We start from the raw sequence: 13,711 nt of genomic DNA, 5'->3' as shown, positions 1-13,711 counted from the left end.
CTTTGCCTGCAACGACAGCTGAATATCAAAGGGAAAAACCATTATTTAAAGCAGGGCTGTGACTGTTGTTAGCCCTTGCCATTTGTATACGATTCTGATTGGTTTAGCAGGAAAGGGAATGCCTCCAACAGCTGATTTGAGTTAGGTAGAGGATTGATTAAAAGTGAAATCTTCCTGAAAGGATTTATACTGAGATACATTTTAATCAGGAGAGACTAGTTGCAGATATGCAACAATTATACACAGCATGATAAAATATACATTTATTTGAATAACAGCTGAATTGAATTAGGAGTACATCGATTAATAGTTAGGTCTTCCTGAAAAAATGTACTCTGAGCTACATTTGTTTCCAATGCTAGTTAAGCTTTTTGCCTGCTGCTTTTGCATTGCTCAGGGCCTCAGGTTTTTGCAGATCGTCTGAATGCCTGAAGTTGAAAATACTTCAACTCAGAGTATAAAAGCGCCTAGTACATATCGACTACGTTTCACTCCCGGGATTGTTAAGGTGCCGTCGGGAATTCCGCCGGATTACCTGCTCCTCAGATCTCTGCAGGGTAAATCCAGACAGCTACCTAGACTATCTGTCCACTCTGAGTTTTCTGTTGCACGACTAAAATAACCTTTAACCGTACATATGTTCAGGTGGTGGCTGCTTGGAGCCACCTGATAAGTTGACAAAGTCATCTTGGACAAAACCCCAAATAATTACAATGCAGAGCTGCTAATGTTAAACTAGACTCTGATCCTGGACCAGCTCTTACCCAGTGGTTTGTGAAGCTACCTTTAATGTCATAACATATTGTAATCAGCTAATGATATGCTAACTGTGGGCTTGGAAGTGATCTTAATTGTTGGTAATGAGCTAATTAGTCAGATTAATGGCTAATGGCTTCCCATCATCTCAAGAAATTGTCATTATCTTTGGATAACAATGTGTTCAAAATATGGTTACCAGTATTTGTTTTTCTGGGATAATTACCTTGTTATTGTGAGGAAAAGCCGTTTTGTTTCCTCGAGATATGGATCATATTATCACGACAAAACAACTTTGTTATCCCAAGATAATGCACACAGTTTTGGGACATTTATATGTGATTTTTGCAAGAGATTACTACAAATTAAAAAAATCCTCTAAAACATTTTTTTTTTGTGGAATGACACAGAGATTTGGTAGTTTGTCTAGTGATTCTGTAACTCACTCAGGATGGGGGAGGATATTGTCTGAAGCAAAGTGGGGAAGACAGATTCTGTTTGTGCACAGCTCCAGGGTCCATGCATATGTTAGTGTTATTTGGATCTTTGTGTGTTTTGTGCTCTGTGTGGTTTAATGAAAGCAGTACTTGAGTTTCTTTTTCTTTTTCTTTCTTTGTTGCCCAGCCACAGATACTGAAGGGTTCACAAAACAAGATATTGTAGACACAACTGAAATCGATGATCGCAGAAGCTAGAGGCGAGAACAGTGATGCAGAGTTTAATCAGCATGCGTTCCTGGGAGAGCAAAATACGAAGAAGTGAAAGACTGATACTGTAACCATCAGCAATAACTCTGAGAGTCACCACATGAACAAAAGAACAAGCCAAAATTATTGATGTGAGCTTTTTCTGATTGATCGATGGGTTACTGTCGGAGAAAGATTGTTTTCACAGTTAGAAGAAAGCACCGTTTGTCTCCACGTAGGACTCACGCACAGTCACAGAAGCTACAGCAGGGCTGTGCATTTAATAGCCTTTTAAATTTGGCTCCTAACAATCACAAAATCAATGCAATCGAGAAAAACAATTATTTTGCATATTATGTTTTGCATGTAAACTCTTAGTAACTCCTAACTAATTCTTAGTTCTGAAGGGGAATTCAAAAGGTTTGACAGAAAAAAAGGTGTTAAGGGAATTTCACAAGTGTTTTCACAGCTTTTTTAAGTTCAGTAAATGTAACATCTTTCCAAAAGTCAATGACTAAATGTGTCAAATAATCGTGTTTTCAATATTTTTCAAAATAACTGTGATAATGACTTTTTTCCACAACCAAACAGCCCTAAGTTACTGCATTTACTTACAGTACAAACATGATCACTTACTGGATCATGTAATAAAGATTTTCTGGCTCATGGGATTTTTGTTCACCACATGAAATACTGAAATATGTCAGTAGCTCTTGAAAGGATTTCATATTTTCACCAAGTGGGTAAGCGAGCGTCCACAAAGCGTTCCTCCTATGGAGGCATTTTGACGCTAGCGAGCCATCACCTGCCTTTAGCATCCCATTGACTGCCATTCATTTTGGCGCCACTTTAACAGTGACTTTACATCTAAGCACCAAAAGACTATCTCAGGTTATGGCTAGGTAGCAGACGTATTTGTAAAATTAGGCTAACAATTGTGTCATAACCACACGACTCACTGCCCACGTCACATCTACGTTGTCAAGCTCAGTTGGAGGCTGCTCAGCTATCACTGGAAAAGAGCTTCTAATAGATTTTATTCGTCTCTGTGGAAATGTACAGCATCATATTGTCCTTTGCTTTTATTATCTATGATGTGTACCACATACCTTGATGGGCACATATGTTCCTATGTTTTTGTGTCTAAGTTACTGATGGGTAACAATCACAATCTCTGACATTTGTCCGGTATTAAGCAAGATCGCTGCAGTCGGCAGTAGTGAAACAAGCTATAATTTAAGTTAATAGGGCAATTGTCCAGCTTGTGTTTACTTTCACAAAAGTGCTTGTTTTGCCACTGCCAGGCTCAGACATTACTATCTGACAACATTATGGAACATATTTCTGAAGAGGTCAACCTTTCTGTTAAAGAGTAAGATCCTTTTATTAAACATAAAAACATCCACAAAATTGCGTTTGCTAAACCCACAAGACTCCATGTGAATAAGCAGTAATTTCATCATCGTAAAATACACTTAATTCAAAGTCAACAGAAACAAAATAAATCGATGAAAAGCCGTTCTGGGTCATCTTTCCACTTTTCCAATCATTGCAACTCTAGTTTTGGTTGAAATAAACACATAGTTTACAGATTTACTTGAGAAAATATGTTGGCTCTCTACACACTAAAAGTATTGCTTTTTTCAATGGAGTCAGGTGGGTTTGGCGCTAGCGACTTCAGAGCTGTTTTTGGTTAAACAGAACGGTCTCAAAGAGGTTTTAAAGGTCTATGTCTTTTGTGAAGGTAAAAATAAGCTGGAAATATCTGCAAAAAAGCAAATAAGCATGTTTTCCTTCAAACTGTCAAACTCTTCCCTCGATCATGATGAACATCAGCAGGTTTACATGGTCGCACATTGCCCACATTCACAGGCCGGCCTGTGTCTTTAATGCTAAAGCTGCCTGCCGTTCTCTGTTATGTTGCTGTGTTTTTTCTGTGTATTGTAGGATTTTTTTTTTTAATTAAGAAACAGTGTGAGTAAAGATGATTTGTTTGAAGCATTTAACACACCAGGGAGCAGGCTTGTGTTTTTATTGTTATTTCACTGTGCGACTATAGCTGCTGTGTGGATTGCGATCGAGCGTTGTTATTCTGGGCGTCTGAGGGAGGAAAAGGCGTTAACGACAGAACAGAAATCACCGGGGATCAGGGCTCTTCTTTTGTAGTTAATTTGCTTTGTGATTTGGTAGATGAAGTCCTGGGTGGTCTTCGTCAGCAGCTGTGTGGGAGTTAGCAGACGGTTTCAGGAAGCACAGAGGATCATCTGTCTTTTGTTTTATTGCTCTTTTGCATGATAAATTTGCATTGTTTATCAGGGTTTTAACATAAATGCTGTGCAGCTGAAACAAAGCTCATAATACCTGGAGTACTGTGGCTGTAACTTAATAGGGACACAGGGAAATACCACACCGAATCATTTCAAACAAATCCTTTGTCCCCTTAAATGAACCTAACTAAATCAAGTGTCCACAACAACTTTATCTCAGAAGAAAGAAAGAACGAGATACTGTTTCGTTGATTAACATTTCGAAAAACCGCCGCACAGCAGATCAATAAGGTAATTATGGAGAAAATTGAATTAAACATTGTTGCCAGCATTACAGTTGAGTAGGGATCCAATCCGAGTCCTGAATTTGTATTGAATATTTTCCACAGTGCTGGAGCTGCACTGTAACCTTGGCAGAAACCTCGGCAGTTTATTAAGCTGCTGTAGAAGGAAAATAGCACAGGGATTTTACAGAAAAGCAAAGAGCACCACTGAGTCTTTTTTTTTTTTGTCTCCTAAAAAGAAAGGAAAAAAACAATTTCTTGTCAGATTTAAGAGTGACCTTTTGAGAGTAACTGATTGATCGTCATAATAACACAACAGAAGCACAATTCAACGCAGAAGACCTTTGTGTTGGACTTGACAAAGCGCTGCTCTTTTCTCAAACATTTACAGATGCAAGTTTTTTTCTCAATCTGAGCCCGAAAGCTACTATGCACTACAACTTTTTCTGTTCCTTACAATGTGATGAAATTGATATATTGCTAAGTGCAACGTTTGATTATAGAGAGACACTCCCATGGATGGGTAACTGTCTCACACCTGTGGACGCAGAATGGGTGGAGCATTACCTAGTTAAGATCATTGGTGTAAGCTTTGTGGTAAACACTCTCGACGAAAGTCCAGAATGGTTGAAACGTTAATATTATCAATACATTGGGTTGCTGTTGAGTTTGGGATTTTCTATTTCTAAGGCTTTTTAAAACTGGGAAATCACTTAAGAATATCAGGCAGTGAAATATCTGTCAAGTCTGTAAACTTGATTGAGTCAAAATAGCAAGAAAAATCCCTCATCTCAGATTGCTGCTGCTCTCTGAGTAGAATTAATTCCCAGAGCTGTTGTAATTGGGACCATAGTAAGTGGTGGAGATAAGAGTAAGGCTTTTATAGGCACTGATGACTTACTATTTGAGTATGTGTAACCATAGTGATGACAGTGGTTAAGATCACTTGTACGCTTTGAAAACTGAAACACCGTGTTCTTTGCTTTAATCAAACTGTGGAGACTCAAAGCAGAGTGGAAACATGATCCGACACAGGTCCTTTCACCCGTCTGCAGTGAGTGTTTGTACACAGTGTCTGTACCATCAGTCAGAAGTCTTTACAGACCTGATGTTGGATCCGATCTACTTACATTTGGGTGTATTGGGACTGCCACTGGTAATCCTATCAGCTCTTACGTCAATCTACACACTAGTGCTGTCATTGACTAAAGAAATTTGCAGTCGACTAACCCATATTTTCCACCAGGCATGTCTTCAATGCGTGCATAATCATAATTATGCATAATCCACCAAATTATGCGGCACGTGCATGAAGCAGCTCTACGCTGCACTCAGCAGGCCGTTTGGATAGCTGGGCAGGAAGTGGAACATTGAGAGTATCCACACACACGCTATCGTTTATGTCTCCTTAACAACGCCACGGACAACGACAGATTCATCTTGGAGGTTGAAAACATAACACCACATCACAGGTCTTTTTTCTGAGTCCCCAAAATGTAGCCTTCCTCACCCAATGAAGGCCAAATTGTGGACCGGAATGTCGTGTGCCTTATTTTTACTATTAGCGGATTTGTCTGGAGCATTAAGCTGTGTCGACTTTACCTTCTTTGAACGCTTACTTTTTTTTCCCTGCACAAGCAGCTACAACATTGCCATTTTTAATCTCTTTAAAGCTTTAGACCACAAAAATATTCTACATACTGCTTTTTAAGAGAAACTGATGCCCCACAGAAGACTTAAACAGCATACATAATCCCATTTCCTGTGTCAACACAAAAACATTTTTGTGTTGGAGTGACACTGGATGAGCTCCAGTAATGTTGCCTTATTATATTGTTGCAGACTTTTGCCAAATCGCTCTGTGCAGAAGTGGCAACTAATTATAATGTGCAGCTTCTGTAATGTATTTGTTGGATGGAAACATTCGTCCCAACAAGGGTGAAATCTTTGCCTCTTACAGACTCCACTAGTCATAATGGAGAGATGCAGATGAATGGATATTGATGGGGTGGAAAAAGAATATTTTTGAATATAGTTGAGAGATGATTAGCTGCCACTCAGTATTAAGAACCGCAGACTACCGGTGGAATAATGAATGCTATGACATTTGGAGAAAATGTCTCCTCTTCTAAAACGTCCTTCCATTATACAGTGGGATCCAACATTCAAATAATCAGATGTCAGTTAGATTTACGTCAGTCATATTAAAATGACATTAATAATATTTGCACTGTATCTTTGACTACTTCTCTCCTCTCTTCCTCCTCCACTTTTTTCCTGGAGAAGTATTCAGCACCGCCATGGACCTAAATTTAATTTCATTTACTGAAACATAGTTGAATTGAACTGACGGATTAATTCCAAAAATATAGAGCAATTGAAGTAAAATGACATGTAAGCATGCATTTTGGTTTTTAATTAACCGCCTTGTTTTTCTGGCAGGTGGACCCCATGTTTATGGTGCCAGCTCCCCCTGCTCCAGGCCACCCCGGCGCCCCCGGATCCTCTCTGCCGTCAGCCCCTTCATTCTCCCCTCCTGCCCTGCCCACCTCCAACCCCAAGCAGCTGGTGGTGAGGACGCGGTCTATAGGCACCAACACCCAGGATGGAGGCAACTCTGGAGCACCGGAGGACGACTCGGCCTGTCTGGGACCCTGCCAGCCCGGGACCAGTGTCAACTTGGAAGGCATTGTGTGGCACGAGACTGAGGAGGGTAAGGAGTGTTTCTGAAAAGTAAACAGTGGGCTTAGTGATTGGTAGCAAGTTTAACCAGATTTAAAAAAAAAATACCAACTGTATATTTTTAGTGGTATTTATGTTGAGAGAATTTTCATTTCTGAGGTGAATGGAATACACTAACCACCAGTTTTTTCCCCAGTGTATTGCTACTACAGTGGGGCGGCTCATTAGAAACTATTGTATTTTAAAATCTCCAGTTAGCTTGTAGCACTGACTTAATGTAGAGCCTCTATGGAATCTGTGTTATAGCTTTTTTAAATTCTTGTAATTCTTTCCATGATTCTGTTATCATAGGCCCTACATTAATGCTACCATCAGTCTGTGACTGGCCCTGGAAAAGCTCTAGGAAAAAAAGAAAGAAAGAAAAAAGACACTTGCCACAGGGCTAACAGCTTTTCTGGGGAAACCCTAATACGCTATGGTCTGTGCTGATGAGGACGTGGAGAGTCTCACATGCCAAACTCGAGTAAATGAAATTGAGTCAAGCCTCACTGAAAGCCAAGTTGGTGGAAACGCATCAGCAACTTTTATGATCTGCAAGCTTGACTTGACTTCTACAAAATGACTCTTTTTTTTACCTATTGTATAACCGATCACTGCACTGCACATTTCCATTGTTTTCACATTTGAGGTTTAGTGGTCCTCATTTAATCGTGGCTCTAAACAGGCAAGGCTGACGATCACAAACTATTTTTACTGAACGCAGGCTGAGTGGAAGTGAGGTGTGAAAATTCAGGTGTGAGTTTCTTTAAAACTAAAGAATGTGTAGTTTGAATCAATACATTTAAGAAGGGACGCTGTAATTGGAGACTCTTCATTTTTAGAAGGTGTGGAAGGAAAGCATTCAAATTTCTGACAGCACCATGGGAATCGTCTGTTTGGACTATAGGTCTGGACTCAGAGCTGAGTAAATATTTCTGCCTCCTTAGATGGTGCTTTACAGGTTTACTGGAATGTTCTGTGCTTCCAAAATGAGAAGGATTGACCAGAAATACAACATCATTGGTCGATTGGTTGGTCGGTCGGTCGGTCAGTCGGTTGGTTGGTTGCAGCCTGTATCCACATCTCAAGGTGTTAATCAGTGTGGAGTTGGTTCAGTGTAATAATGTGACTTAAATATGGAATGTCATTACAAGATGTGAAATATTATTACATCCCTAGTCTATATGGCATGTTGTTCCATGTGTATTTGACTGACAAAATGCATTGTGACGCTGCCAATGTGAATGACCGTGTCAGCAAAACGACACTTTGACACTCAGAACCACTGCTTGAATCCCGTCTCCCACCAACAGTGATGGTTTCTTTTAACCCCACCAAACCTTCTTCTTTTCTCAACCTTAAACAAGTAGGTTTTGCACCTAAACCTTACCAAACCTTAATTATAGAGGTGGCAGATCAGAAAACAGTTTTGGAAGGCTGTAACAACCTTTGCACGCCGATTGCCCAAAGAACTGCAGAGGCAGTTTTTTTTTTTAGTTACATCTACTGTGCTTCTTCTGCCAGAACATCATCTTAGAGCTGAGCAATATATCATTATTATATCAATATCATGATATAAGACTAGATATCGTCTTAGATTTTGGATATCGTAATATCGGGTAATGACATAAGTGTTGTCTTCTAGTGGTTTGAAAGGCTGCATCACAGTAAAGTGATGTACTTTTCTGAACTTACCAGACTGTTCTAGCTGTTCTAATAATAGCCTTTACCCACTTAGACATTATGTCAATATAGCTGGGCTAAACAATATCGATATTGAGGTATTTGGTCAAAAATATTGTGATATCTGATTTTCTCCCTATCACCCAGCCCTACATCACCTTTCAATATTAGCTTTTTTGTCAAGAAAATGTGGATTTAAAAAGCTTGACATTTCAACACAGTTTGCCCCCTAAGGCCAAATGAAATTAGGTGTTGTTCTTATGTGGGTCTAAAAAACATATGCCAGAAGAACAAATAGATGCTTCTTATCTTTTTCATTCCAAATTAAAATAATCATAGTCGAGTTTATTTTTAAACGTGTCTGGATATCCTCATAGGAGCAGTTTTGGCGTTGAGTTGCACATAATCACGAGTCCAAAACAAGAAGAAAAATAGAACCAGAAACCCGTCCAACACTACAAAAAGATACCATGATGATTCATCCGCCAGTTTCGACGCCATCGCATTTTGATAGGCCGTTAACGAGGACAGCGCTTAGCACCGCAGCCTCTCAGTGGAAGTGTAATACAGTACCTTACTGTAGGCTGCTAATGAATAATCCCATCTCTCGTTGCCCATCTCGCTTTGCCAGCCGTGGGGCCTCTGAAGTGGAGTGTCGAGTTTGGTGGAGAGGCGTCTGTATCCCTGCCCAGTATTAATTAACTTTCACTTTCTCCCTCTGCCCGAACAAAAATAAAAAAAGAGGAGAAGAAGTAGAAAAAACAAACACAACACAGAGTAATATATCCTGGGCGAAGGGTGATCCTCAACAGGCCGGAGAGGAGGAGAGAGGAGAGAAGGAAAGAGAGACTGTGCTTGTATAGAAGAGATGGAGCGAGAGGAAACCAGAGGGGGGATTAAACTTCAGTCAGCACAATGAAAACACTGAAAGGAAATTGAATTAAAATGTTTCCTTGCAGACCTTGACAATCTTAAACAGATAAAAACAAGAAGAAAAAAAAAACAATGATAAACGCCACAGTTATTAAAATTGAGTTTTAATAGCAAAGCGCACACATTTAAAATGAGAAATTGGAGCTGAATTCAATTAAAAAATATAGTGCTGCTGAGGAATTAGTTAATCAGGAAATGAATCAACTACAATTACAGTCATTCAGCAAGAAAAAAAGCCTGATATTCTTTTGTTCTATTTGAGGATTTGCTTCTTTTCTGTTTTATATAATAGGAAACAGAGTATTTTTGGGTTTTAGACTGTTGGTCAGATAAAACAAGACATACGATGACGTTGCCTTGGGCTGTGAGAACTTGTGACCATTTTTAACCACATTTTAAAGATTAGTTAATTGTACAAAAAAAGAAAAGAAATTAAAAAAAAGACATCTACAAATGATTCGAAAATGAAAGTTACAATTTTAAAATCAAAATACACACCATGACAGTCAATCATGGGGCAAATGTGACAGACTTTTATCTGTTGTGATGTGTAATGTGACGTATTTCCAATTGACAATAATAATTAATATGTTTACTTACGAGAGGGATTTATTTCAAATCATTGTTTTTGTTGTACTGCACATAGCTGCAGATCCTCTTTTCACCCTGTGTGTTGAGTTCTCCGTTTTAGCTACAGAGTGAGGCATCTCACTGCTAGGCAGTCAGAAGCAGAGTAGGGCGGGGCCTGACAAAACAAACCTGCTTCAGCCCATGGAAAGCTGGTAACCATGGCTTCGGCTCAGCCATACATATCAGAACCTGAGTCTGATCCCAAAACACAGGCAGAACAACCTGAACCAGCTTCGCAAACTAGCCCGGAGCAAGGCGTTTCAGAGTGGTAACTTATTTAAATGTTCATAAATTAGTCTTTCACACGTTACGTTTTCATTCTTCAGTCTCCTGGACATGGCGATTCAACTATCTGAATTCTTCAGGCCTCCACTCTAACTAGCTTGGTTTGAGGGTGTACCAAACTAGCAGCTAGGGCGAGCATTACCTTGTTATTATGTGTAACAAGGTGATGCAAAATGACACACATGTCATGGAAGTAAAGGCTGGACTCTAATCTTTGGGGTCAACTTTGGGCTTTTTCACTTTGTAAACCTATAACATGCACAAAAAAAGATATACTGTATAACACAATAAGGGTAAGGGCAAAGCCAAAAAGCATAATATAAGGCACTTTAACTCTGACTCACCGGCCATGTTGGCACGTTACCGGCAAAAATATGAAATTGCATTTTCTTTGTAACATCACAAAACTTTCTAGTTGGGGTTGCGAGTTCTGCTGGTTTATTCTCTGTTTTCATTGAGAACGGACCGAAAACAGTTGACTCAGCTTCACCAAAATGAAGACTGAAAAATATGAACTATTTTCTTACAAACATTAACCTGCACATGTGGTGGATAGCGGAGAGCCACACTAGAAAATGAGAATCACATCCAGGGCCAGATGTAATGTTCATAGACACTTTTATTTAAGAGGAAAGTCAAACATCTTTGATCGTATTATTGTATGTCTTATAAAGTCTTCTCACTTACAGTTTGGTTGACAAAGTAAGAAAAAGGTTCCTTATTAATCAAAACAGAAAAAGATAGCAAAAGCGGCAAAAACATCAGACAGAAAACGTCAAAAAAAGCCTCCCAAAAAGTTGGAAAACCACCATAAATAACCCTCTGAAAAAGTGGCAAAACATGTAGAAAAAAGCATTTATTGTGAACTTAAATTGATATAGAGGCCGGATCAAAAAATGGGATTGGACGGCAGCTGGCGTTACAAAACCATCTGATATACCCGTATATTATTATTCTTGTCTTCTTGCTTCTCTCATCAAAGCCACCAGCCTCTTTTTGACCAAAACAGTCATTTTAGCCCGCAGAACACGGGAGTTGCACGTCTACTGCTGCCTTGATCGGTTAGTTTGTGTTATTGTGTGACTTTGGTGTTTTAAAAGGTTTAGTAACTAAGCAAAACATGGGACTATCACTTTAAGAGCTGTGATTCATGAGGGAATAGTTAAAAATCTTCAGTATTGTCCACACTAACTCCTTTGAAAAAACCCTGGATTCACAGAGGAAACAAATTACTTCTGTGGCCCGTTTCAACTTTCCCCCAAATTTCCCTCAAATGTGTTCCTCCTAAGAGACAAGCAGACGAGCAGGCCTGAACACATCGCCCCCCCGGTGGAGGAAATAAATGTGAACAGCAAACATCAAAGCTTCGTCTTTCCAGGTTTGTGAGAGTAAACAAACTGCAGCCGCATCAGTAAAGTAAAGCAGGGGAACAGAATATAAAAATAACATGATAATACATCTGGAGTTCTACATATGCACAGAGAGATGTAATATACTACCAAATACTAATATACAGTATTTTCAGTTAGTTTACTGGGAGAGCCTGAAGAGCAAGGACAAAGATGTATGGACTGAGGAGGGATAAAAGAAATGTAAATATGAGAAAAGGAGCGAAGACAAGGATTCATTGTTCAGTCTGACAAAATGGATAAATGGGGAGGAGGAGAAAGAAGAAGTGAGGAGATGGACAGAATAGCAACAGAGTTTTTTTTCTATTTTTAAACCACCTTGGGGATTGAGAGATGGAGAGGAATATAAAGATAAAGGTGGAAAGAAACAGATGAAGAGGGATCATTTCGACGGACAGTGTCAAGAGTCAAAGAACGACGAAGATAGACATGAGAGGGCTTCTTTTTTCTTTTTCTTTTTTTTTTCCTCTCATGTTTTTCATACCGAGGCGTCCACCTTGCCGCACAGGGACTACTGTTCAGGAGGCGGAGGGATAGCTGGAGAGTCCCCTCCTCGTGACGGCGGAGGGATACGACGAGGGGAAGATGCCGGTTGCATGTTAATTAAGCAGAATACTAATTGGAAAAACTGAAAGGACACACACACCCTCCTCCACCCTGCAGGACACCAGAGTCTGACGAGCGCTAATCAGATGGTGATTGGTCCAACCATTAGCTGAGCTCCAAGACTGTCTCTCTGTCTGATTTGATGCCAGAGATAAAGTCAATTACAGTGATTATAAATAATTGCTGTCTTGTAAACACACGTAAAATACTTGCTCGTTATAAACATGGTAATGTCGCAGGTTTATGTTATTTGCCCTTCAAGAATAGTGCATACTGTAGTTTGGGGGAAATATACACTCACCATCTGTTGGAGAGTTGGCATATATATATTTAGATATACCAGTCCCATGTCTGCCTGTAAATTTGAAGCTTCAGCCAGCAGCCTGTTAGCCTAGCTTAGCTCATTAAGACTGGAAACAATGGGGACTTAGCTAGTTACACCTACAACCACCTTTTAAATCTCACTGATTGAACATGTTTTATCTTGTTAGTTTATTCTGTACAAAACCCAAGTGTAAAAATGAGAATTTACTGTTTTATGGGGTTTTTGTTGTGCCAGACCTTTTTTTTTGGGGGGCTCTGAGCAGTTGCCAGGCAACCAGCGAAGACTCCATACCCATCCAATCCTTTATTTCTCCGCCTTCTTCTAAAACACACCACCAAGCACAAAAAACCCACTTATTTATAAAGTAGAGAAGAAAATAGGGGGCAAGTACACCACAACAACCGCAAAATGTTCACTGCTTACATATGTCATAGTTTTCTGCCAAAATATCCAATCTTACAATACAATATCCACTTTTAGTGACAACAGCGATATTAAACAATTGTATGGTTACATTTAGTCACTGGCAGCACAGGGGTTAAGGTTAGAGAAAGATCACGGTATTCCATTAAATTTAGCTTTATTGTCATTGTGCTATACAAGTATAGACAGGTGGTGCTTAGGCAGGACAAGAAATATATTGCAGTGTTATAATAGCAGAATAAATATGTAATATGAACAATGTATGAACAATATGTACAGATATGTACAATGTAGTAGCAGTGACATTATACTGGTAGTAAGTATAATATAGATATAGATATATGCAGGTTGTTGAATGATAGCGCAGCAGGAAGGAGGGCTGGGGTCTGTATTTAGTTACTTAGCCACTGTTTATTGTGGTGGTTAAATGGTTTAATGTTTTTAAACTATATTATTGTTATTGATTGTTACTGTTGACTGGTGCTGAGAGAGTGCAATAGGGCATACTGTATTTCATTGCTGTGGTACTTGTACTAAAGTGCATATGACAATACATTTTGAACTTTGAACTTGAACTTTGAACTTTGATATGCAGTGTGTTAACAAAATAAATGGCTATACCGAATGAACCATATAGACAGATAAGTACAGTGTGTACACCTATGTGCAGTGTGTTACCATTATAAGAGTAGTAAGAATAAGT

At 39.3% G+C, this 13,711-nt stretch overlaps 1 protein-coding gene and 1 long non-coding RNA gene across 3 annotated transcripts in view; one reads left to right on the top strand and one right to left on the bottom strand.

The window, feature by feature from the left end:
• The window catches only part of znf608 (zinc finger protein 608), a 50,941-nt gene that overhangs the window by 19,826 nt on the left and 17,404 nt on the right, over positions 1 to 13,711 (top strand). For both annotated transcript variants that reach the window (XM_032516127.1, XM_032516126.1), the window contains one exon: positions 6,436 to 6,706. In XM_032516127.1, the coding sequence (XP_032372018.1) occupies positions 6,436 to 6,706 (271 nt within the window). The remainder of the gene's footprint in view (positions 1 to 6,435; positions 6,707 to 13,711) is intronic.
• LOC116689581 (uncharacterized) overlaps positions 12,600 to 13,711 on the bottom strand; it is a 12,736-nt gene continuing 11,624 nt past the window's right edge. The window contains exon 3 of the long non-coding RNA XR_004332045.1: positions 12,600 to 12,611. This is a non-coding gene — a long non-coding RNA (uncharacterized LOC116689581). The remainder of the gene's footprint in view (positions 12,612 to 13,711) is intronic.

This window comes from Etheostoma spectabile, chromosome 5, assembly GCF_008692095.1.
Source record: "Etheostoma spectabile isolate EspeVRDwgs_2016 chromosome 5, UIUC_Espe_1.0, whole genome shotgun sequence".
Classification (NCBI taxonomy): domain Eukaryota; kingdom Metazoa; phylum Chordata; class Actinopteri; order Perciformes; family Percidae; genus Etheostoma; species Etheostoma spectabile.
The sequence above is the reverse complement of the archived record's forward strand: the minus strand, read 5'-3'. Positions and strand labels throughout refer to the sequence as shown.